The 25,483-nt window shown below is 34.9% G+C and overlaps 1 protein-coding gene across 1 annotated transcript; it reads left to right on the forward strand.

Moving 5' to 3' along the window:
- The first annotated feature begins 106 nt into the window (after nt 1-106).
- CCDC122 (coiled-coil domain containing 122) lies at nt 107-23,925 on the forward strand. Its single transcript, XM_049778491.1, has 5 exons — nt 107-152; nt 567-676; nt 6,765-7,163; nt 8,743-8,859; nt 23,782-23,925. Exons 1-5 carry the CDS (start codon nt 107-109, stop codon nt 23,923-23,925), a joined length of 816 nt encoding a protein of 271 aa, XP_049634448.1.
- Nucleotides 23,926-25,483: the final 1,558 nt, after the last annotated feature.

Genomic DNA, 25,483 nt, shown 5'->3' on the forward strand with positions numbered 1-25,483 from the left:
TGAAAACTATTACTAAAATATGACAGGAAAATTAAAATGAAATATTATTAATATTGTTTTATAAAGGTAAGAAAGTTGAGCCAAAAGAGACTAAGGAAGCAGAAGAATGTCAGGCAACAAAGAAAAAATAAATCAGGAAGTTATTGAAAGAGGTAACAATCAATAAATGAATAAACTATAAGCAGAAACAAAAGTGTTATAGTCTGATAAATGTATATAGTATGTAGAAAGACATAACAATAAAAATATGGTATAATAAAATTCTTCAGTTTTAATTGCTATATGTTATGGCAGGACAAAAATTATATATGTGTTCAAGTGAAGTGATTAAAAATTAGCATAGTCAAAAATTTATACTGCTCCAAAGGATAAATGTAAAAATTGTAGTATGCGATTTTAATTATCTACTATTACCCATGATTTGTCTGTTTATATTCAGAAGTAAAAATTATTCCTATATCTAGTTTACTTATGAGGAAACATCTGATTTTTAATAATTTTGAGTAAGAAATATAATTTTTAAATTCTGCATTAATTTTTTTATTATGTTATTTTTCTGTCTACAGCTAAACAAGATAAACCTTCATTAACTGATGTTGTGGAACAAGTTGCAAGGCAACAACAAACACAAACCTCAGAAATAGAGAAAAGCAAAAAAATTTTGTTTCATTTGCAGGTAAGATTTTTCAGATAGTCTTCTAAATGGTCTTTCTTCAATTTTATTTTAAATTAGTAACAAGGAACTTGTTAAGGATATTTAATTTGGAGGTGAATGTCATATTTTAAATATTTATTTGTTAATTCTTATTCCCTAAGATATATGATATTAAAGTTTACAAAACATTTTTCATGCTCAGTTTACAAAGATTCAACAATGGCACTATTACTATAATGATATCAAATCCATATGTTAAATTATTTTAAAGTCACTTCTACTTGATAGTTTTTCTAAAAAGTTGCATTGAAAGGCTATGTTCTAAAGTCAGTATTTTTCTTTTTTCATTACTAAGAATATCTTTATTTTATTAGCAAATTTTATTTTTCAGGTATAAAATTATAAATTTAAAGTTATTTCCTTTAACATTTGAAAACATTGCCTAAGTATCTTCTCTGGAATTACTGGTATGTTTTTGTATGTACATGTTATTCTATTTTGAATGTAATCTGGTTTTACTCTCAGAATTTTGAAATTTTCTCTTTAACTCTGATGTCCTTAAATTTTATGTCCATGTATGAGGTGTTTTTTTTCTTAGTTAACCCATTTGACACTGAGAGATTTCAATGTAAGATGTTCTAAGATGTTATTATCTAAGATGTTATAACTTGATTCTAATTTGGGGACATACGTTTTTTGAGCTGCTTGTTTTAAAGTGGTTTCCTCCCCAGTGTGATAGCTAAGTGTATGTAAACTTGGTTTGGCAGTGATGCTCCAATGCTTGGTCAAATACTAGATTAGAAGTTGCTGTGATTTGTAGATGCAGTTAATGTCTACAGTCTGTTGTCTTTCAGTAAGAGATATTGGCCAAAATGACATTGATTTCTAGTCTGGAGAAGGTCTTGAAAACAAAAACCAATGTTTTCCAGAAAAGAAATTCTGTCTCAAAACTATAACATAGAAATCTTGCCTGTATTTCCGACCTGTTGACTTGACCAATCAAGTGACTTCCAGTCACCTAATCCTATATTCCCTTTTAAAAATATCTTGCATATTTTAATATTATATATTTCTCTTTATTTTTAATAAATAAAATTTTGATTGAATCAGCATGAAAACATAGTTAGAAAGTTGTTCATAATTGACTTTGAGCCATACAATGCACAACGTCCTTCACTAATGCACATTTTCTGCCACTAGTGTTCCCACTTTCTTTTCTTTTCTTTTTTTTTTTTTTTTGGGCCACACCCGGCGATGTTCAGGGGTTACTCCTGGCTGTCTGCTCAGAAATAGCTCCTGGCAGGCACGGGGGACCATATGGGACACCGGGATTCAAACCAACCACCTTTGGTCCTGAATCGGCATCTTTCAAGGCAAACACCGCTGTGCTATCTCTCCGGGCCCGTGTTCCCACTTTCTTTACTGACCTCCCTTCTGCCCTCTTCCCTGCCTTCTTCTGTGGAAGACATATTTTCTCTCTCTCTCTCTTCTCTCTCTCTACTTTTATTTCCTTTTAGACACTGTGGTTTACAATATTGTTAGTGAAGAGATAACACGCATATCACTTCATCTTCTTTTTGTACTTAGTTCTTGTTCAGTCATCATTTCCAACTATCATTATCTTAAAGGTTCCTTTTCTGCCCTAATTGTACTTCCCTGCTATTAGTGGCAAACTTCCTATCATGGACTGATCCTTCAGGCTCTGATTAAGTCAATTTTTTGAAGTTCTCTTTCTATTCCTTCAATCTGAGGAATACTGACTGTCACTAACTCTATTTGTTCATATCGAAAAATAATAATTGATAGTGCCTTCCTAATTCTGTTATCTTCCCCTTTATCTTTGAGGATATTTACTGTGTTTCTTTTTATATTTTCTTTGTTTATTAAATTAGCTTTCTCAGTTATAGATTTTTCAATGAAAATGTTTTTACTTATGAGTACATTCCTCCAAACCCCCACCTGTGAATTATTTACTCTTATAAATAGATCTGAAACTTTTTGCTTCTTTTTTTTTTTTTTTTTTTTTTTTTTGGTTTTTGGTTTTTGGGTCACACCCGGCAGCGCTCAGGGGTTACTTTTGGCTCAATGCTCAGAAATCGCCACTGGAAGGCCCTGGGGGATCATATGGGATGCCTGGATTCAAACCACCGTCCTTCTGCATGAAAGACAAAGCCTTACCTCCATGCTGTCTCTCCGGCCCCGCCTTTTTGCTTCTTTACCAACTAGGTCACCTTACTTCTCAGGAGCTCACTCATCTGTATCTTGGGCATCTCTAATGTTACTCTTCAATTCCTTTTTGTTTATTTAATTGTATTTTATACCTCCTTCTTCCCTTCATTGCTATTGTTGTAATGACTAAGAATCACATAGATATATTAATTATACTATCATAGTATATTTTTTATTGGTTATAAATGTATATATGCAATATATATGGTAATATATAAATATGTATATATAAAACTTTGGGATACACCCTACTCTGCTCAGGGGTTACTATTGGCTCTGTATAGCACTCAGAAACAGCTCCTGGCAGACTTGGGAACCATATGCAATGCTGGGGATTGAATCAGGGTCAGCTGTGTATAAGTCAAATGCCATCCCCACTATATTATCACTCTGACCAAGTATATATGTATTTACATATATATAATTTCTATGAAGCATTTTGCTAAACATTGTCCCTGTTCTTCTTCTGTTTTTCTTTTACTGTTTTTTTTTTTTTTTGCCACACCCAGAAGCACTTATGGTTTACTCTTGGCTCTGTGCTCAGAAATCACTCCTGGCAGGCTCCAGGGACCATATGGAATACCAGGGATTGAAAAGGGTCAGCCAGTAGGCAAATGACCTATTAAATGCTATTTCTCCGGTTTCTGTATTCTTAAATTGCTTATTATTCATTGAAGAAATAAACAAAACAAAGAAATAATTATAAGAAATTATTGTCAATGATGGAATTAGTTCATAACTCAACATGGAATTAGTTAACACTAAAGAAGGAGTGATCATGAATTTGAAAATGACATTTCAGTCAAGTTTTAAGAACAACTTAAGCTCACTTGAATGATTAAATATGTTAGGGATGAGGTAGATGAAAAGAACCTGAGAGGTGTGAAATAATATGATACCATCCTAGAACTGTAAATAACTGGAGTGTTGAAGTACAGAATGTTTTGAGAAGTGCCTAGAGAGCTATAAAATTAGATACTTGAACTTTTTTCTAAAGGTTAGTAGAAAATGTTTTTTTCTAATTATTGAAGTAACTATTTAAAATATTGAATATAGTTAGGTGTATAAAGTTGTCACATCTTGTTTTCAACCAAGTGCCAATATTGCTCCAGTATAGTCCATTGGAACTCCTCCTCCCATTTAGTTCACTTTCCCACACACCATTACCACTGTTGATAATTTTGTATTGTAGATTTAAGGGTTAGTTTATCTTTTTTCTATGTTCTTTTGTTTCTTAATTCAGAGAACATTTCATTAAAATTATTCTTAAAAAGAGAATTTTTGTTGCAATAAGATATATTTATGGGGGCCGGAGGGATAGCACAGCGGCGTTTGCCCTGCAAGCGGCCCACCCAGGACCTAAGGTGGCTGGTTCAAATCCCGGCGTCCCATATGGTCCCCCTTGCCTGCCAAGAGCTATTTCTGAGCAGACAGCCAGGAGTAACCCCTGAGCGCTGCCAGGTTTGGCCCAAAACCAAAAAAAAATCCATTTATGATATTAAAACTCTTAGCAATTTAGGATTAGATGAAAATTTCTAAAATCTTGGAGAGGCAGATAGTGATATTCACTTTTAAAAGTATAAAATTTCCATAGCCATCTTAATGCTGTGTGTAAGTAAGCCTTCAGGTATATTTGTAATTAATTTTTTAAATTTGAAGCATTGTGACTTACAAAGTTATTCACAGTTAAGTTTAGACGTATCACCAGTATCAATGTTTTCCCAACCAGTGTTTCCAGTGTCCATCTCATACCTCCCCTCCCAGAACCCACCCTTGTCCCAGTCTGCCATCTTAACAGGAACCATTTTAAGTTCATATCGCATGATTTCATTGTTGTTTATTCTGTGGTTTGAATATTTAGTTCTTTCTTTTTTTTTTTTTTTTTGTAGTTTTTGGGTCACACCCGGCAGTGCTCAGGGGTTATTCCTGGCTCCAGGCTCAGAAATTGCTCCTGGCAGGCACAGGGGACCATATGGGACGCCGGGATTCGAACCGATGACCTCCTGCATGAAAGGCAAACGCCTTACCTCCATGCTATCTCTCTGGCCCCATATTTAGTTCTTTCTTAACACCACTGATGCACCTGATTCTTCTTGACCCCTGTCCCTTTATTTCACATCTGACCTTCTCCTCCACTCAATTTCTTTCCTTATCCTCACTATATTCTGGGGCCAACAATATCATAGATAACCCCCATTTAAACCATTACATTCCTTCATGCAGTTTTCTCAATACCACATATAAAAGATATTATTCTGTATTTATCCTTACTCTTCTGGCCTACTCATTTAACAATATATCCCAACTTTATATTTGTGGTAAAAAACGATTTCTCTCTGATTAGAGAAAAACAAGGATATCTGTTTTTACCATTTCTATTCATCCTTTGGCATTGATGTTTTAATATAGTGCAATATCTTACCTTGTAAGTACTTAAAATAGTAGCTGTCACAAAGTATGTGTTCAATAAATATTTATTAAATGACTGAATAACAATGCTTAGGGAGATAAGCCCTGTAATGAAATCATGCTATGTGATCAATGTGGAGAGAGTTGGAATTTCCACTAATTGGTTATATAATCTCTTCTCTTTCCTGACCTGCTGTAGTAAACTGGTAAGTATTCTCACTGTTTTTAGTAAATTTATTCTTTAAACCATTTCTACCATCTAATTATTAATCTCTGTATATTTCCTCCCCTGCACTCCTCCTCAGTGATATATAAGAACCATGGAAGAGTGGTGGATGATTTCAAAAGTGTATTTTAAAAAATAGATGTTGATTAGGCTTGTTTAATGTTCCACTCAGGTAAAAGAGATATAACTTATGCTCATCTTACTGCTAAAACTGAGGCTTTACTAGGGCAATCAAGATTATTATTTATAATAATGCCTACTACAAGTAGCAGTAAGAATGCTAGAACATAAATATTTTGATTTTTTTTTTATAAAATCTTTATTTAAGCACCATGATTACAAACATGATTGTATTTGAGTTTCAGTCAGAAACAGAACATGCCCTTCACCAGTGCAACATTCCTGACCCCAATGGCCCCCATCCTCCTCCCCCACCCCTGCTTGTATTCGAGAGAGGCATTCTACTTCTCTCACTTATTAACATTGTCATACTAGTTGTTAGTGTAGTTATTTACCTAACTGCACTCACCACTCTTTGTAGTGAGCTTCATATTGTGAAATGGTCCTTCTGGCCCTCATTTCTATTGTCTCTGAGCATTCTTACAATAATGTCTTTAATTGTTCTTAAAACTTCTGGATGAGTGAGACTATTCTGTGTCAATTTCTCTCCCTCTGACTTATTTCAGTCAGCATAATAGATTCCATGTACATCTATGTATTTTAATTTTTAACTCATGTCATTTTTATCATATTGTCTATTCACAGTATAATTCTGGTACCAATAAAAATGTTTTGTTTTGTTTTGTTTTAATTTTGAGACATACTTGACAATACTAAGGACTTATTCATGACTACTCCTGAGAAACTTAGGTGACCATTTAGGATACCTAAAATTGAAGCTAGGTAACCCTCATGCAAGAAAAGTGCTTTATTCACTGTATTACTTTCTACTCCCCCGATAATTTAAATTATTGTGAACTATTTTTACATATAAAATGCTAAGGTTTAGACTGATGGTAATATTTTAGTATTTAGATTATGTTAGCATAAAATATAATGTATAATTAGGATATCTCTGGTTTATAAATACTTTATTTTATTATGTTTTCATCTATTGTGCATCATTTTATTATATCTGGTAAATATTTTAATATTAAGTACTTTTCTGATTTTATAATTGAAAGTTATTTTATTCTTATATTGGCTGTCATGAATTAATGATAATAATGTTGAAATACATTACAGAATGAACTTCATGAGCTTGAAGAACAAGTAGCAGCAGTCTCAGCAGAAATTCAAGAAACAGAACAGAAAATTTATCAACAAGATTCTGCCATAGAGAATATCAAACTTCATTGTGAAAACTTGGGAACTCAAATTAAGTCCTTACATGCAGAAAATGTAAAGCTTAAATTTGACATAGAAGCAGCCCAAGAAGATTTTGAGAAAAACATGACAAAATATAATGAGTATTATGCAAAAATAAAACTGCATAAAGATAATTTGAAGGAAGTAGAAAAGAAATGGCCATTCATGATTGAACTCTACGAAAAACAAGATCTTGTCAAAAAACTAAAGAAAATGAAAGAGGAACTTATGCAAGATCTGCAAAATTCAGAAGGAAAGCGCATGAAACAAGAACAGGTTTGAAATATTATATAGCAAAAATTTTTTTCTTGCTTTATTTTTTGTGAGTATACAAACAAGTACAATTACAAATGATAATTTAACTTAAAATTTATAGCCACAGCTGCTCTAATTTCAAAACTAATTTAACTTTCAAATGTTGAATTGTATGCATTCTACAACTGTGCCAAATGTGCAGATGCATAAAGAAAAATGTCCCTAAGTCTCCCCATAGATTAACAAAAGTCAGTAGTCAAAATCACAGCAAACAGTTGATCCATATGTTACAAGAGTGTGACTCACAAAAATGTTAAAGCTGTGGTTTTAGACTAATGGATCCAGAGTAATTCAAATCATTTAAAAATGCTTAATGGTATTGTCAAACAATATGAGTTAATAATTGTACCTTAAGTATCTTTTTATTTTGCATATCTTTGAAGGCAGTATGAGAGAATACTTGAAATATATAACATTTATTGCTATAGGATGAAAAAATACTCTTTTCACTCTTTCTGGGCTATTGTCACTGACTGTCACTTTCCTTTAGATTTGATTTTCATTTGATTTTCAGTTCCAGTTTTTCTTTATTTTTTTAATTTTTAAAATAAAACCTTTAAGCACCAAGCATGATTGTAGTTGGGTTTCAGTCATAAACAGAACACACCCCCCCCAACCAGTGCAATATTCCCACCACCAATGCTCCCCCTCTGTCCTTCCCAATCCCTACCTTAATTCTAAACAGGGATTCTACTTCATTCATTCATTAAGATTGTCATGATAGTTGTTAGTGTAGTTATCTCCATAAAATCAAGAGAATAGGGGCCAGAGAGATAGCATGGGGGTAGGGCATTTGCCTTGCATGCAGACGGTGGTTCAAATCCTGGCATCCCATATGGTCCCCCGAGCCGGCTAGGAGAGATTTCTAAGAGTAGAGCCAGGAGTGGCCCCTGAGCACTGCCAGATGTGACCCAAAAACAAAATAAAACAAAACAAAACAAAAATCAAGAGGATAGAAATTATGCAGACTACCTTTGCTGATCACAAGGCACTGAAATTAGATGTGAACTACAAAGGGACACAGAAGAAAAACTTTAACACCTGGAAATTAAGCAGCTTACTACTGAACAACCAGTGGGTAAGAGAGGAAATCAAAACATTTCTGGAAAAAAAATGACAATGAAGACACAATTTATCAGAATTTATGGGACACAGCAAAAGCAATACCTAGAGGAAAATTTATAGCTTTGAAAGCACATATCAGGAAGGAAGAAGGGTCCTACATGAATAGCTTAATGTCACAGCTTATAAAATTAGAGAATGATCAACAAAAGGAACGAAAAATAGATAGGCAGAAGAAAATAAGAAAGCTTAGAGCAGAAATCAGTTCCAGTTTTTAAAATGTAAGATTTTAATTATTTAAATTTTTATCATTTAGTTCTTTATTTAATTCTAATTATTTAATTTTAAATATAAAATTGGAGTAATTTTTTAAAATTAAACGTGATGACTACTTTTCTTAAATTATAGAAACACTGAAAATCCTGAATTTAGATTGATCATTCATTGTTTGGTTTATTTAATTTTTTTAAACATACAGGAGGACATTGCAAAGATAAAGGATAAAATTACAGCTATAAAGGAATCTATCATTGAAAAAACCTGTTTTCTTGAGAAAGAAAAACAGACACATGAAAAATTAAGAAAAGAAATAGAGGTAAGTTTTAATTATCTGAATTTCAGTGTTTTATAGGATAATTTCTTATATACTAAACTCATAATTTCCGTAATTTACTCACTTCTCAAAAGGCAAGGGAAAACTATAATATAAAACTATAACAGATGGTGTGTAATTCCAAAGTATTAATAGATAACTAGGTAAAACACTGTCATTTAATATCATTCAAGTATTAATATATTCTGACAAAGCAAACATTCACTTCATTTAAATCTAGTCTAGTATTCTTCCAGTGTTCATCACACCAACAACTTAGTAACCCATTAATGACTTAAAGACAGATACCATGAATTCAGAGTGTAAGTATTCTGACACAGATGATAGACTCCTTAAGTTGTGCAAAAACATGTTAGAAGTCATTGGTATTCTAATACTCTGGTTTCATACTTGTAATGATCAAGAGCTTTGTTTCGTTCTGGGACCACACTCATGTTCTGAAGGCTTACTTGCATGCAGGAATCGCACTTGTCAGTGCTAACAGGACCATATGAGATGATGATGATGATTGAACCTGGCCAAACACTTGCAAAGCAAATTACTTGTCTTTCTGGCTCCCATTATTGCAATTTTAAAAAGTGGCATTGGGATTAGAGGGATGGACTTGTGTTTGATTCCAGTGCCTCAAGCTTCCTGAGCATTGTTGGTTGTGACTCTGAATATCCCTGAGTACTGGGACCATGGTGGTTGAAAAAACAACAGGGGCTGAACAGCAGCAGAAAATGAATAGCCCACTTAGAAGAGAATTGCCTGGAGTAGCCCGGCCCCCATGAGCAACACTTGGGAGCAACTTTTGCCAAATTAAAGTAAAATACAACTGTACTGAGATATCATTCATATATCATATATTTAAAAGTTTGTAAGTTAGTGGTTTTTTTTTATGTTCACAGATACTCTGTAATGATAATTATAGTCAGACATTTGTGTCTTCTTATATTGGTCCATATTTTTATTCTGCCATAATCTTTCTTCCTTTTGAGAAATAAATAATCCTTCTGAGATTATTTATTCTATTACTTAAAATGTTGTGTTACTTCTTTAAGTCCATTATTTCTTATATAAAAATCACTGTCACTCAATTTTCCCTCTATAGAGCATTTGCTTACTGTTCTTTTCAAGATTACCTCTTGTCTTTTGTTTTCAGGAGTTTACTGTGAAGTGTTTTGGCATGAATTTTGGCGTGTATTTCTTTGAATTCATTCTCTTTGGTGATTCTTAGCTCCCTTAAATTGATATCATTTGCTAAATTTGGTAACATTGTAGTTCCTACTTTGAATACATTTTCATTTCTTCTTTATTATTTTTTTTCAGGACTTATGACACATGGCTAGGTCTTTATTTTGTTGCTCTTGTTAAATAGTTCCTATTTTAAATACATTTTCATCTCGTCTTTATTCTTTTTTTTTTATGAGGACTGATGACACATTGCTAAGTCTTTATTTTGTTGTTGTTGTTGTTGTTAAAGTTCCACAGGTCTCTTGATCTTTTTACATTTTTGATTGTTCTATTATCACTCTTGTCAGACCAAGTGATTTTTACACTCTACCTTCCAATCATTATTTTCTCTATTACCTCTGTTCTACTGAATCCATCCATTGAATTTTTGTTATTACCTCATTTCCATTTGGAGATTTATATTTTTTACTCTTGCTGAGAGCTTTTTTTTTATTTTACTTTGTGTAGGGGATATTCATAATTGCGCATTGAAATTTTTTATGTTGACAGCTTGTCATTAATTCTGGTCAGATAATTTTAACTTGAGTTTTCTTGGCTTGCCACGTGTTAATTTTCTTTGGTGGGGGAGCAGAGATATAGTATAATGCACAATGTGTTGCACACAGCCAATTCAGGTTCAATCACTGATACTCCTATAGTCCACCAGGGGTGACTCCTGAATGCAGAGACAAGATTAAACCTTGAGAACTATCAGGTGTTCTCAAAAAATGTTTTTTCCCCCATTGTTTCCAAAGTTCTTGGTTTCACTTATCCATATCCATTTAAATCTGACATATTAAGTATTAGCTTTTAAAACTCTAGATTATTATTGTTTTAGGTAGTGGAGTAAAGTCTTAGGTCAATCCATTGCTGTTAACACCCTGGGTTGGGGAAAAGGCTTGTTGTCACCTCAGTCAGTGGTGGCTGCCCATTAGTCCTCTGATGATAATCCCCTGACTGGGAGGAGCACAGACACTTTATACTGCTCTCTCTGTGGCCTTATTACTGTTGATTGTTCGTTGAATTTCTTACTTAATTTTCCCTCTGACATTTCCCAGTAAGAAGGAAATGGATATCTTGTTACCACTAGATGGGGGTAGAAGTTCAGGCTCTACTCCTACCATTGCATACAATGTTATTCCTCAGCAAAGGAAGAAGTCTTGGGTCCTCTTCTACCCATTTCTGACACAATACCAGCAGTAAAATTAGGGCATCAAAAACTACTTTAAGTTTATGTTTTCTACCTAACAATACTACTTTAAATTTATGATTTCTACTGGTATTAGTAGATTTATGCTTTCTGGTATCAGTGTGGTGGCAGGAGACAGTAGTTTTGGGGATTTTTTTAAAATAGTTATTTAACTTTAGTAGAGTAGTTACTATTTAAAAGTTTTCTCCTAGATAGGCTGTTGCATGAATACTCAGTGATTACGAACATTTTACCTTGCAATTGTAAGATTGGGTTTCCGTATCTGCTACTGTTGCAGCCACCAAATGTGATTGTGCTGTTTCTTTCTGGCTGCTCTGATGTCTGTGAGTCACCATGCTGCAAATGACTTCCACAAGTGAATTGCCTTCCCTAGTGATCATTGCTGTTAAGTGTAAAGACACCAAAAGCTGATATGTAGCCTCCTGTGAGCACCAGGACCAAATGTATAAGCACCATAACAAGTACTTTCTTTTTTTTTCTTTTTTCTTTTTTTTGCTTTTTGGGTCACACCTGGGTTACTCCTGGCTTTGCACTCAGAAATCACTCCTGGCAGACATGGGGACCATTTGGTTGCCGGGATTCGAACACTGTGTGCAAGGCAAAAGCCCTAATGCTGTGCTATCTTTCTGTCCCCCACAACAAGTACTTTCAAGAGTCCTAGTCATCACAACACCACCAAAGGAAGGGAATGGAAAGAATAAGTAAGTTTCCTATCTTATTCTGATTCCCTTTGCTTGCTTCTTAACTGGAAAGAATAGGATAATCTTGCAGCCAGTTGTGGCGGCCCTCATTGCTGTTTTCTGGTTACTGTTTTCTTCATTATTTGGATTTATGAGACAGAACAAAAACACAGAACATGCAGCATCATAGCCTTCTTTTGGATTTTCCTATTCCTAGTCAGTTTGGCATCTTCTCTCCAACTTTTAGAAGCTTTTAATTTTAGTTTTATATAAGTGTTAAAGAATTTTAGTTATACTAAGTATTTATGTCCTCTCAGTGGAAGCATGAATGTGTATTTTTAAAAGAGAATTAATATTATGAGACCACTAATATTGGTTTACATGTAATGTCAGTTAGTTTGGAACTTCATTTTTCAGTGCTTTTATCATTAACTTTCTTTGTTTTTGGTTTTTGGGTCACACCCGGCAGTGCTCAGCAGTTACTCCTGGCTCTATGCTCAGAAATCACTCTTGGCAGGCTCAAGGGCCCATATGGGGTGCCGGATTTGAAACCACCGTCCTCCTGCATGCAAGGCAAACACCTACCTCCATGCTATCTTTCCGGCCCCTATCATTAATTTTCTTGTCCTGAAAATTAATACATTAAATTTTTTTGAATATAGGAGTACTTATGTTAGAATTTTATAAACTAAAATTTTAAATATTTAGTTTTATTAAAACCATTTTGATTAAAAGTATCCCTGAGTTATACAATATTATAGTTGATAATGTAAGGAATTAGAATAAATTATAAAACTAAAGTACAAATACAAATGTATCATTGTATTGAAATTCCATTTACTGCTTTGTTTTGCTGACCCAGTTTCAATCCCAGTATCCGATATGGTCCCCAAGCACTGCGAAAAATGATTCCTGAGTGGAGAGCAGGAGTAACCTTTGAACATCACAGGGTGTGTCCCAGAAACAATTAAAGAAAACAAAATGAACAAAAAGATATCAACTCTCACACCAGTGAGGCTGACAAATGTTAAAAAGATTAAAGAGGGGCCAGAGCTATAGTGCAATGGTAGGATGTTTGCCTTTCATGTGGATGACCCAGGACCAATGACAGTTCAATCCCTGGCATCCCAAATGGTCCCCTGAGCCAGGAGTGATTTCTGAGCGCATAGCTAGGAGTAATCCTGAGCATCACCAGATATGGCCCAAAAAAAAAACAAAAAAAATATTAAAGAACAACAAATATTGAGGGTGTTAGCCCTCTCTCAACTTCCTGCCTATCTTACTCAAATAGTGAGACACTCCCACAGCTGGGAGGGGTCTGTGGTTGGTAATTAAGAGTGGCCTGGGGGAAGGGGTGAAGGGAGATGCAGCAAGAGAGAGGGAGACACAGCCAGACACAGAATGAATGCAGAGAGGCTGCTTAGTTTAAAGGCCATGTGAGGAATATGCACATGGTGGTTAGGGCCTTGTAATAAAGCTGATGTCTCCTGAAACTTCATTTGACTGCCTGTGGGTCATTTCTTCACCCTTACCCTGATACCAGCAGACCCACATTCTGAAGTGGCTGCAGATGCCTCATCATCCATCTACACTACTAGGACTTTATAATTAATAATTAACATGAAGGGATATAGGGTGAAAGGAATTCTAATCCACTATTGCTGAGAATGTTAGATAGTTAAACTCCTTTGGTAAACAATATGGACACTTCTCAAAACCTAAGAATTGAATTTCATTATTACTTAGAAATTCTGCTTCTTGGTATCTACTCCAAGGGCCCAAAAACTTTATGCAAAAAAGGCATCTATATTTCTGTATTTATTGTATCACTATTCTCAGTAACTAAAATCTGTAAACAATTCAAGTGTTCAAGAACAGATGATTGAATTAAAATATTATGGTATATATACAGAATAGAATAGTATTTTTTAATTAAAAACAAATCTCAGGGCCATAGTGATGATAGTACATATCTTATTCTGGAAGTTATTCCACCTTCTCTACAACATTATAATAGGATGTATAAAGATAGTCTTAATATATATAAATTATCTACTAGGTGCTCTAGAGTAGAAAAAAGGTGGGGTGCTTGATTTGCATGCGAATAATCCAGGATTAATCCCTGGCATCACAGATGACCTCCAACCCCCCGGAATAATTTCATAGCATAGAGCTACGAGTAAACTCTGAGCACCTCCAGGTGTGGACCAGAATCCACCATTCCCCCAAATAAAAGTAAAATAAATATTCATGCAGTTTCCTTCAGTGTTGATGGAACTGGAGAATATCATGCTGAGTAAATTTAGCCAGAAAAAGAAGTATAGATCAAGAATGATATGTCATATATATATATATATATATATGATATAAAAAGACATAGCATGAAATAATGAATGCTCAAAGGCAGCAAAATTGAGAACTAGTCTAAAGAATTAAGATTAGGTGGGGCTGGGGTTAGGAAGGAAGAGGGGACTGGGATTTGGACCAGAGTGGGCATTCTAGTACAGGGTATGTTGTAGGACATTGTACCCATAAAACCATAACAGTCACAGCATTGTAAACTTTGGAGTTTAAAATTAATATTTTTACTTTTTAATTGAAATACTGTGTTTCACAAAGCTATTCATAGTTGGGTTTTGGGCATACAATGGTTCCATTACCAATCCCACTACCATTGTCAAGTTCTGTCCCATTACTCTTCCCCCTTCACACTTCTCCCAGTGCCATTTTGACAGGCACCATTTTAAGTTTGATTGTTAAAGTTGGTGGGTCTTGTGATTTCAATTTTGTTGATTCTGTTATTTATCTAGGTTTATCATCCCTTAACACCACCCATGTACCTGTGTTTCTTTGACTCCTAATCCCTGTTATTTTTTAGCTTTGTTTCTCTCCTTTCCCTCCATTTTAGTTCTTTCCTTTTCTTCCTATTCTGTAGAGCCAATGGTGCCTTAAAAGGTACAGAAGAGCATTATGTAAAAACAGCAGTATGATTCATAATAACAAAATCATATCTAGAGCCAAGGAAATGTTCTCAGTGTGATTAAAGGAACCTAGAAATAAATTCCTAACATATTTTTGGGAAATATTTAACGCTACCCTCTTAGACTGAGAAAATAAGGCAAATATGACTGATTTCAACTTCTCTTTACAACATAATATTAGGATGTATTAAGATAGTCTTATGTATAAGTTATTCTAGTAGATGCTCTAGAGTAGAAAAAAGTAATATGAGCCACAAAAAATTGTAGAGAAGTAAAACCTTATAGATAAAATAATTGCTATGTATGAAATGTTAAGAAATAAAAATAAACTATGATAAATTACCAAATTCTTAGGTTAAAGGTAAAATATAAAAATCATTTTTCTTTTTTTCTTTTTCTTTTTTTTTTCTTTTTTTATTTTAACAACTTTATTACATACATGATTGTGTTTGGGTTTTAGTCATGTAAAGAACACCACCTATCACCAGTGCAACATTCCCATCACCAATGTCCCAAATCTCCCTCTTCCCCACCCAACCGCCGCCTGTACTCTAGAAAGGCTGTCTATTTCCCTCGTACATTCTCATTACTAGGACAGTTCAAAATGTAGTTATTTCTCTAACTAAACTCACCCCTGTTTGTGGTGAGCTTCCTGAGGTGAGCTGGAACTTCCAGCTCTTTTCTCTTTTGTGTCTGAAAGTTATTATAGCAAGAATGTCTTTCATTTTTCTTAAAACCCATATATATGTGAGACTATTCTGCGTCTTTCTCTCTCTCTGACTTATTTCACTCAGCATAATAGATTCCATCTATAGGAAAATTTCATAACTTCATCTCTCCTGACAGCTGCATAATACTCCATTGTGTATATGTACCACAGTTTCTTTAGCCATTCATCTGTTGAAGGGTATCTTGGATGTTTCCAGAAAATTTCTATCCTCTTGATCTTAAGGAGGTATGTTTTATGTGCTAGCATGTAGTCTATCCTGGAGAATGTTCCATGTACATTAGAGAAGAATGTGTTTCCAGGTTTCTGGGGGTGGAGTGTCCTGTATATATCTACTAGGCCTCTTTCTTCCATTTCTCTCCTCAGGTCTAGTATATTCTTGTTGGGTTTCAGTCTGGTTGACCTATGCAGTGTTGAAAAAGCCATGTTGAGGTCCCCACAATTATTGTGTTGTTATTGATATTATTTTTCAGATTTGTCATCAATTTTATTAAATATTTTTCTGGCCCCTCATTCGGTGCATATATGTTTAGGAGAATGATTTCTTCCTGCTGTACGTATCCTTTGATTAATACAAAATGTCCATCTTTGTCCCTTACAACTTTCCTAAGTATAAAGTTTACATCATCTGTTATTAGTATGGCCACTCCAGCTTTTTTATGGGTGTTGTTTGCTTGGATGATTTTCCTCCAGCCTTTTATTTTGAGTCTATGTTTGTTCTGACTATTCAGGTGCATTTCTTGTGGGCAGCAGAAGGTTGGATTGAGTTTTTTGATCTATTTAGCCCCTTGGTGTCTCTTAACTGGTGCATTTAGTCCATTGACATTGAGAGAAAGAATCGTCCAGGAAGTTAGTGCCATCTTTATATTGAAGTTTGGTGTGTCTGTTGGTCAGTCTTGTCTTAAAGTAGGCCATTCAGTTTTTCTTTTAAGAATGGTTTTGAGTCTGTAAAGTTTCTGAGCTGTTGTTTGTCTGTGAAACCATGTATTGTTTCTTCAAAACTAAAAGTGAGTTTTGCTGGGTGCAGTATTCTAGGCAAAGCATTTATTTCATTGAGTTTTTTCACTATGTCCCACCACTGCATTCTGGCCTTGAGTGTTTCCAGTGACGGGTCTGCAGTAAATCTCAAGAATGTTCCCTTGAATGTAATTTCTCTTTTCGATCTTGCTGCTTTCAGAATTCTGTCTCTATCTTTGGGATTCGTCATTGTGACTACGATGTGTCTTGGGGTTTTTTTTCTGGGGTCTCTTTTAGTTGGTACTCTTTGGGCATGCAGGATTTGATCCCATGTACTCATTACCTCTGGTAGTTTCTCTTTAATGCTGTTCTTGACCATTGATTCTTCCTGGAGATTTTCTTTCTGGGTCTCTGGGACTCCAATGATTCTTAAGTTGTTTCTGTTGAGCTTATCATAGACTTCTATTTCCATCTGTTTCCATTCTTTGAGTAATTTTTTTATTCTTTGATCATTTGCTTTAAGGCTTGTTTTCAATTTCTTCTGCTGTATGGAATTGTTATGCATCTCATCTTCCAGTGTTCTAATTCTATCCTCAGCTGCTGTTAACCCATGGGAAAGCTCAACCATGTTTTTCTTCAATTCATCTACTGAGTTTTTCAGACCTGTTATTTGACCTGAAATTTCAGTTTGGAATTTTCTGATTTCTATCTTCATATTCTCTTGATTCTTATTAGTGTTCTCTTCTATACTTTCTTTGAGTTCTTTGAACATCTTCCATATTGCGACTCTAAACTCCTTATCTGAGAGACTGACTAGTTGGTTGGTCGTGTTCAAGTCATCAGAGTTGCCATTGTCATTTTCTTTTTTTTTTTTTTTTTTTTTGGTTTTTGGGCCACACCCAGTAACGCTCAGGGGTTACTCCTGGCTATGTGCTCAGAAGTTGCTCCTGGCTTGGGGAACCATATGGGACACCGGAGGATCGAACCGCGGTCCGTCCAAGGTTAGCGCAGGCAAGGCAGGCACCTTACCTTTTAGTGCCACCACCCGGCCCCACCATTGTCATTTTCTATGTCTGGTGCTGGCCTGCGTTGTTTCCCCATTGTCACACTTGTATTGTGGGTTTTTCTACGTGTTGTGGTTGTATTCATTGGCTAAATTATGTGGCTCTGTCTCCACCCTTTCTGGGCTTGTAAACTCACCTCCAGGGAAGGCTTCAGGGAAGTCAAGCCATCCGCATATGAGCCACACACTGGATGAAATCTGGCCGAAAATAAAGCATAGCACAGAAGACAGGCAGATAGGTGTGCTGGCATCTGAGTTCCAGCAGAGTTTAGTGGCTTCCCCTTTCTGGGCGTGTAAGCTCACCTCCAGGTAAGGCTCCAGGGAAGGTGAGCCATAAGCAGATGAGCCACACACAGGATGAAATCAGGCCGGAAATGGAGCACAGCACAGACGACAGGCAGATAGGGGTGCTGGCATCTGAGTTCCAGCAGAATTCAGCAGCTTCCCCTTTCCTGGCTTGTAAAGTAAGCCATTTCTTATTCACTCACTCGCTGGCTGGGTAGCTTCAGAATGCAGCTTTTTGGGGGTTCACTTCCCAGGGCTCTGTGGAGAGCTTCAAGAATTCAGAAAAGACAGAGAAGCACAGGACAGGGCTCCCTTCAGGTCCTCAGTTTCCTCAGAAGAAGCACAGCAGGGTGGAGACTCCGCAGGTGAAGCAATCAGCACTTCACCTGGCAGTCCCCACAGTCAGCCATTTCTTACTCACTTGCTCACTTGCTGGGTAGTTTCAGAATTCAGTTTTTTGGGGGTTCGCTTTCCAGGGCCAAAAATTGTGTTTCGTAATTTATCCTTCAATTTCATTTTTTGTGTTGTCATTGTTCTAACTAGTGATCAAAGGTCATGAAAATTAATGATCAAAGGCCATGAACAAGTTCTTTGTGGTATATATAGACTTGGTTGTGATGCATTCTGGAGTTTATACATCTGATTGCCTTGTTGGGTGATTTTCCAGGGGTCTTTTTATATTGTGACTTTCATATCAGTGACTGCTGGGATTTTCATGCGAGAGCACATTTCTTGCATGCATGAATTATAATGCTATCAATACCTTAGTGCATTGTGCTTGAAAGTACACACTTATAGAACCATTGGGACTAAGTTTGGCACATGTAGGTGGCACCAGTGAGCAAACTCTCAGCCTCTTGCTTCCAGGAAACATTTTTGTTTCTGAGGCATAAACTGAGCTCCTCAATTTGAAGTTTTTAATTTCCTTTTTTTTAATTTTGTTATTGGGGACCATATCTAGCTGTGCTCAGGGCTTACCCCTTGCCCTATGCTCACTCCTGGCAGGCTCATGGACCATAAGGGATGCTAGGGATTGAATTTAGGTAGCTACTGCAGGGCAAGTACCTTACCCACTATTCTCCAATACCTCAATTTGAATTTTAAGTTGTTTGTAAGTAGAAATTATAGTGAGGTGAATGAAATGAAGCTTTTACTAAAACCAAAGAATATATAATATAACTTGCTAATAAGATTTATGGAAAATAACTTATTTTTCATAAAATATGGGAATTTTAAACCCAAATAAAATTATGGGATTAAATTTATCACAGGCATATGATATATGAGGGCCCGGAGAGTTAGCACAGCGGCGTTTGCCTTGCAAGCAGCCGATGCAGGACCAAAGGTGGTTGGTTCGAATCCCGGTGTCCCATATGGTCCCCCATGCCTGCCAGGAGCTATTTCTGAGCAGACAGCCAGGAGTAAACCCTGAGCACCGCCGGGTGTGGCCCAAAAACCAAAAAAAAAAAAAAAAAAGACATATGAACTCTAATGGCAATTTATCAACTTATACTAATAACTGGAGAAAACCAACCAGTTTCTTTTAGTTATCAGTGTTGCTTTTCTCTATAAAAAGTTTATATATAAAAAAAGTTTTCTATAAAGAATTTTATTGCAGCTTGTGTAAAGTATTAGTGGCAAGTTTCCACTTTGTTTTTGTAGAAGTTCTTTGGAGTGCTTAGAGTCTCTGCCCTAGTTTCCCTGCTGCTATTACAATTGTATGTTTTGATTTGATTGGGTTTCTTTGTAGCTCTATATGTCTTATTTTATGCACTAAGATATTATTTTAGGAAGGAGACCATAGTCTTCATAATGTTATCAAAAGAAGCCATTACATAGTAAATATTTTTAAAAGCTCAGAGTAAGGGAGAAGTTAGGCAAGAAAGAATTTTTGCTGATGAAAGGTCAGAGATAATATTCAGTGCATAGCACAGTCTGATTCACAGTTAAAAGAAAACAAGGGGAGGAGAAAGAGAAATAGGTCAGGGACAGAATCTTAAGGCCCAGAAACCCAGATTCTTATCTGTCTGCAGCCTAAATAGGCTATAAACCTAAGTTTGGAGAATGGACTATTTGATAAAATTGGTGTTTTGTCAAACTGATTTTTCTTTAAATTGACCTAGAACTATTATCCTGACCTGCAAAAGCACTTTCTCAAATCAATATACAAAGAGATGACTTACATAGCCCTGTATTCTTAAAATGGGTGTTTTGGGACAGGGGTGTTGCTCAGTATTAGGTGTCTTGCATGCATTAAAACTTTGAGTTAAATACCTGGCACTGCAAAAAAAAAAAAAAAAAACTAGAGAGAGAGAGAAGAAAACATAAAAATGGGCTTTTACTATGGTGAAGAAAGGGAAAAATAACAAGTACTTTCCCATGCCAAAATCTGAAACCTTTCATTAACTATTGGTGGGAATATAAGAATATAAACTAATATAACTAATACAACTTTATATGTTATGTAAAGTGTGAGTTTCAAAAATAAAGATATCATATGACCAAAAATTTAACTTTTTATTTTTATACCAAATAGAATAATAGAAATAAAGGTATAAACATAGACATATGGGGCCAGATAGATGGCATGGAGGTGGAGTGCTTACCTTGCATGCAGAAAGACAGTGGTTCAAATCCCAGTATCCCATATGGTCACCCAAGCTTGACAGGAGCAATTTCTGAGCATAGAGCCAGGAGTACCCCCTGAGCACTGCCAGGTGTGACCCAAAAACCAAAAGCCAAAAAAAAAAAAAGTAGACATTTATCTAACATGGTTGTTTGTATGTCTATGTTCATAAGAAGCATTACTACCAGTAAACAAAAAGTGAGAGCAACACTGTTCACTAATAGGTAAACAATGTATAATATTTCATACCAGTAAATCTTATATGCATTTAAAAGAGAAAATTTTGGCATAGAACTATATGGATGAACTTTAAGAACATATGTTTAATGAGATTTGCCAGTCACAGAAAGATAATGTGTGGTTTTATTCATATGAATCAGGTAACCTGTCAGTAAATGCATATACATGGAAGGTAAAATAGTGACTGCCAGAATTTGGGTTACTGAATGCAAGGAACAGGGACTTTTTGTTTAATGGATACAAAGTTTTAGTTTTGCAAAATGAAAGGAGTTCTGCGATTGGAAAGTGGTGTAGGTTGCTTAATAATATAAATATTCTTAATAATATTGATATATTAATATTATTAATATTAATATTAATAATTAATAACAATGATAATTAATCTTAATAATATTCTTAATACTATTTGGCTTTACACTTAGCATTTGTCTAAGATGCTAAATTTTTGTTAATATGTGTGTTTTGCTAAAAAAGACCTTTGTTTCACTAAAAATAAATTTAGAAAAGACTTTTACAAAATGAATAGGGATGTGACTCCTAAGTGTGAACCTCTGGACTAAATTGCTGGTACCCTAGGAAAAATGAGTAGGCAATTTCCCCAGTTTTATTATTCTCTTTTTTTTTAGTCTTTAGTTGAAAACAAAATTTCACATACAATAGGTTGCTATAATAAAAAAATAGATAACAGAAAATATTTTCTTTTCCTCTTTTTACTTTTTCTTGGTGGGGGGAGTAGGTGATTCATAGGACTCACTCCTGAGTCTGTGTTCAAGGAGCACTTTTGGTGGTGCTCAAGGGACAATCTTGGGTACCTGGGATTGAACTCAGGCCAGCCATGTACAAGGCAAGCACCCTATCCACTATACTATTCTTACAACCCCAGAGCAAATATTTTCAAGGATATAAAAATGTCTGTCTTCACACATTGATTGTGAAATGTATAAATGGTGCAGTCACTTTGGCAAACAGCCTGGCAGTTTCTTCAGTGGTAAAACTGAGAGATGTAGAGATATTATTATATCATCCAGTATTGCCACTCCTAGGCATATCCCCCAAGGTAAGTGAAAAAATGTTCATTATAAAATGATCATGAGTGTTCATAGCATTATTAAAATAATTGAAAAGTGAAAGTGATTCAAATATCCAGCAAGTTTTGAAGTATATAAGTAAAAAATAACATAGAATGGAATTTGGCAATAAAAAGAATAATATAAGAACTGACTTGTTTTAAAACATGGTGTTGTCCCTTACATATGTGATTCTGATATAATATACCAGCCCAAGAGCTTGCATGTTGTATGATTTCGTTTATATGAGATACCTAGAATAGGAAAATGCTTATAGACACAGATTAGAGGTTCTTGAGTGCTAAATATAGGTGTGATAGAATGCTAGTTATTGCTAGGTTTTGGAACAATTGGGTAACAATTTACTAATATTGTTACTAAATCAGTTTTGGTAATAGACAACTAGGTGTGGTAATACCATGTTTTAATATTATAATATTCAAAGGTATATTTAAATTTTAAAGGTTGATGGTATGGTATTTGAATTTTCTTCTCAAAAAAATTTTAAAAATTGGGTGTTCTGATTCAACACTGGATAATTAGTGGCAAGGAAGTATGCTGCACGATCTAGATTTTTTAGATCAATATATCTATAATTTTAGTGAAAAACTGAATGTAACATTTTTAAACCATTTTTTTAGCTTTAACTATTTTGATTAATAGAAGGCACTCTTCCACTGATGTTTCTCTGAGATCAGGCAAATATTATCACTCAATAACTGTAAAATCTTGATCAAATTAAACTTTGGCATTTTTATATCTATATAAAAATAAGAAGAATCTACATAATAGTATGTCAAAATAATTTAATAATATGTAAAAAGTCCTTAGCACAGTATTTAACATGTAATATGTATTGCATATTTATAATTATTGTCTATTAGTATTTTTATAGTGAATAGTTTCTTTTTTTATATATATTTTATTTAAACACCTTGATTACATACATGATTGTGTTTGGGTTTCAGTCATGTAAAGAACACCACCCATCACCAGTGCAACATTCCCATCACCAATGTCCCAAATCTCCCTCCTCCCCACCCGACCCCCGCCTGTACTCTAGACAGGCTCTCCATTTTCCTCATACATTCTCATTATTAGGACAGTTCAAAATGTAGTTATTTCTCTAACTAAACTCATCACTCTTTTTTTTTTTTTTTTTTTTTTTTTTTTTTGGTTTTTTGGTTTTTTGGCCATACCTGGCGGTGCTCAGGGGTGACTCCTGGCTGTCTGCTCAGAAATAGCTCCTGGCAGGCACGGGGGACCATATGGGACACCGGGATTCGAACCAACTACCTTTGGTCCTGGATCAGCTGCTTGCAAGGCAAATGCCACTGTGCTATCTCTCCGGGCCCCTAAACTCATCACTCTTTGTGGTGGGCTTCCTGAGGTGAGCTGTAACCTCCAGCTCTTTTCTCTTTTGTGCCTGAAAATTATTATTGCAAGAATGTCTTTCATTTTTCTTAAAACCCATAGATGAGTGAGACCATTCTGTGTTTTTCTCTCTCTCTGACTTATTTCACTCAGCATAATAGATTCCGTGTACATCCATGTATAGGAAAATTTCATGACTTCATTTCTCCTGACAGCTGCATAATATTCCATTGTGTATATGTACCACAGTTTCTTTAGCCATTCGTCTGTTGACGGGCATCTTGGTTGTTTCCAGAGTCTTGCTATGGTAAATAGTGCTGCAATGAATGTAGGTGTAAGGAAGGGGTTTTTGTATTGTATTTTTGTGTTCCTAGGGTTTCTAATCAAGCATTTTCCTTGTTAGAGCAGGTAATGCCAATACCCTTTATTTTATATTTATTCCTCTCAAGCCCAGTTGACATGTACTCTTTTTCTAATAGGTACAACATAAGAGATATGGTGCAATTCTTAAGCGTTTACATTGTCAGTTAAACAAGTTACAGTCAAATAGAAGACAGTGGCACTGGAACATCCAACAACTGGAGAAAACTGCAGCTGAACTAAGAAAACGCATTCAAACATAGGTCAATGTACAGTCTAAACTGCCCTAAAAAATTATGACACAGTGTTGTAAAAGTCTTTTGGGATTTTAATAGTTAACATTACTGTGGTCTGATGACCAATACAATTTAATACTAATTTATAAAGTGCTTTACGGCCTTATACTATATAGCAAGAGAAAAGCAGTAAGAAATATTTAGAGAAGAATAGCAGTAGGCTCTAAATGACTATTTTGAGTGTGTAATATACATTTGTTCTCATGACAGCCTTTTTATAAATATGTTGTTTTCACCATCATAATTTATAAAACAAAAACTTAGAAAAAACACTTGAATTTACTATAAATTTGTATTACTAGTAATTACTATTACTAATTTACTATTACTATTAAGGATTTAAATTGAGATATTAAAATTTTGTCTAGTTCAAGGTTTTATTAGATCTTTCCTTAACCACCATCCTCACAGTAGTTTATAAACATTGGCATTTACTATATTTTATATATTCAATATACTTAGATTACTCTGCTCATTTTTCTTTTATATTCAGAAGTATTCTTTCTTTGATATTAGATAATATTGTTTGATTATAATGCATACAATTTGTTTAATTTTATTTCTAAATTTTAACTATTATATAACCAAATTTAAATTATAGCACTGTGTAAAGAAAGTATTCAATCTCTTAATAAATATTTGTAGTTGAAGGTTAAAGGTCATGTTCACGACACCAAATCAAAACTCAGTTTTGACCTATTTGTCTTTATTGTATTTTGTTACATTCTTAAAATTATTCCCAAAAAATGAATCACATTGTTGACATAGTTGATCATGATACATTTGTGTCTAGATAAGTGAAAGCAAAGTTACTGAAAAAAGTAAGAAACAAAAAGGAAAGAGAAAGTTAAAAAATACTGTAGCAATCACATTTGTGAAAATTATTGTACAATGAACTCAATGTATCTACAATGAATTTAATAAAATGGCAGAAGATTTAGTATACTCTTGTTTTAAGTTGTCCATTCTGTTAAATTGGTATATTTCTAGAGGGATGATAGTATTAAACAAATGACATTGCCCAAAGATTCACAACACTATTGAGAATACTTCAACTTTTAGGGGCATGTATTCAGCTGCCAGTCTTCCTGGAAGAAGGAAGGTAACAGGAAAGTGTACCCATACTTGCTTCAAAACGTCCTGGTGATATCAGCCCCAAAACGGGCATACTTGAAGTTTGATCAGATTGGTGTCCCCAAAGAAAATTGTAGAGGATCAGTGATGAGGCAGAGCCATCGGGAAAATGGCAATTGTGGGTGATAGACGTAGCAGGCATTGCTTTGCCAGGGTGAAGGTTTGGCTTGCTCTCTCCTCCCGAGATGGCGAGCTTTCTGATGTGTGGGTAGGTATACCATGATCTTTCAAGGCTCGGTTTACATTTCATTCGAGAAAAGAGTGAGTCTATTGAACTGACATGGTTTGAACATGGCGACTGTATTTGTGAGCATGGTTACAGCTGCCAGGCTTCCCAGAAGGAGAAAGATATGGGGGTGATGGTGCCCACTTTTACTCCAATACCCTGGTT

Source organism: Suncus etruscus, chromosome 8 (genome assembly GCF_024139225.1).
Source record: "Suncus etruscus isolate mSunEtr1 chromosome 8, mSunEtr1.pri.cur, whole genome shotgun sequence".
NCBI lineage: Eukaryota > Metazoa > Chordata > Mammalia > Eulipotyphla > Soricidae > Suncus > Suncus etruscus.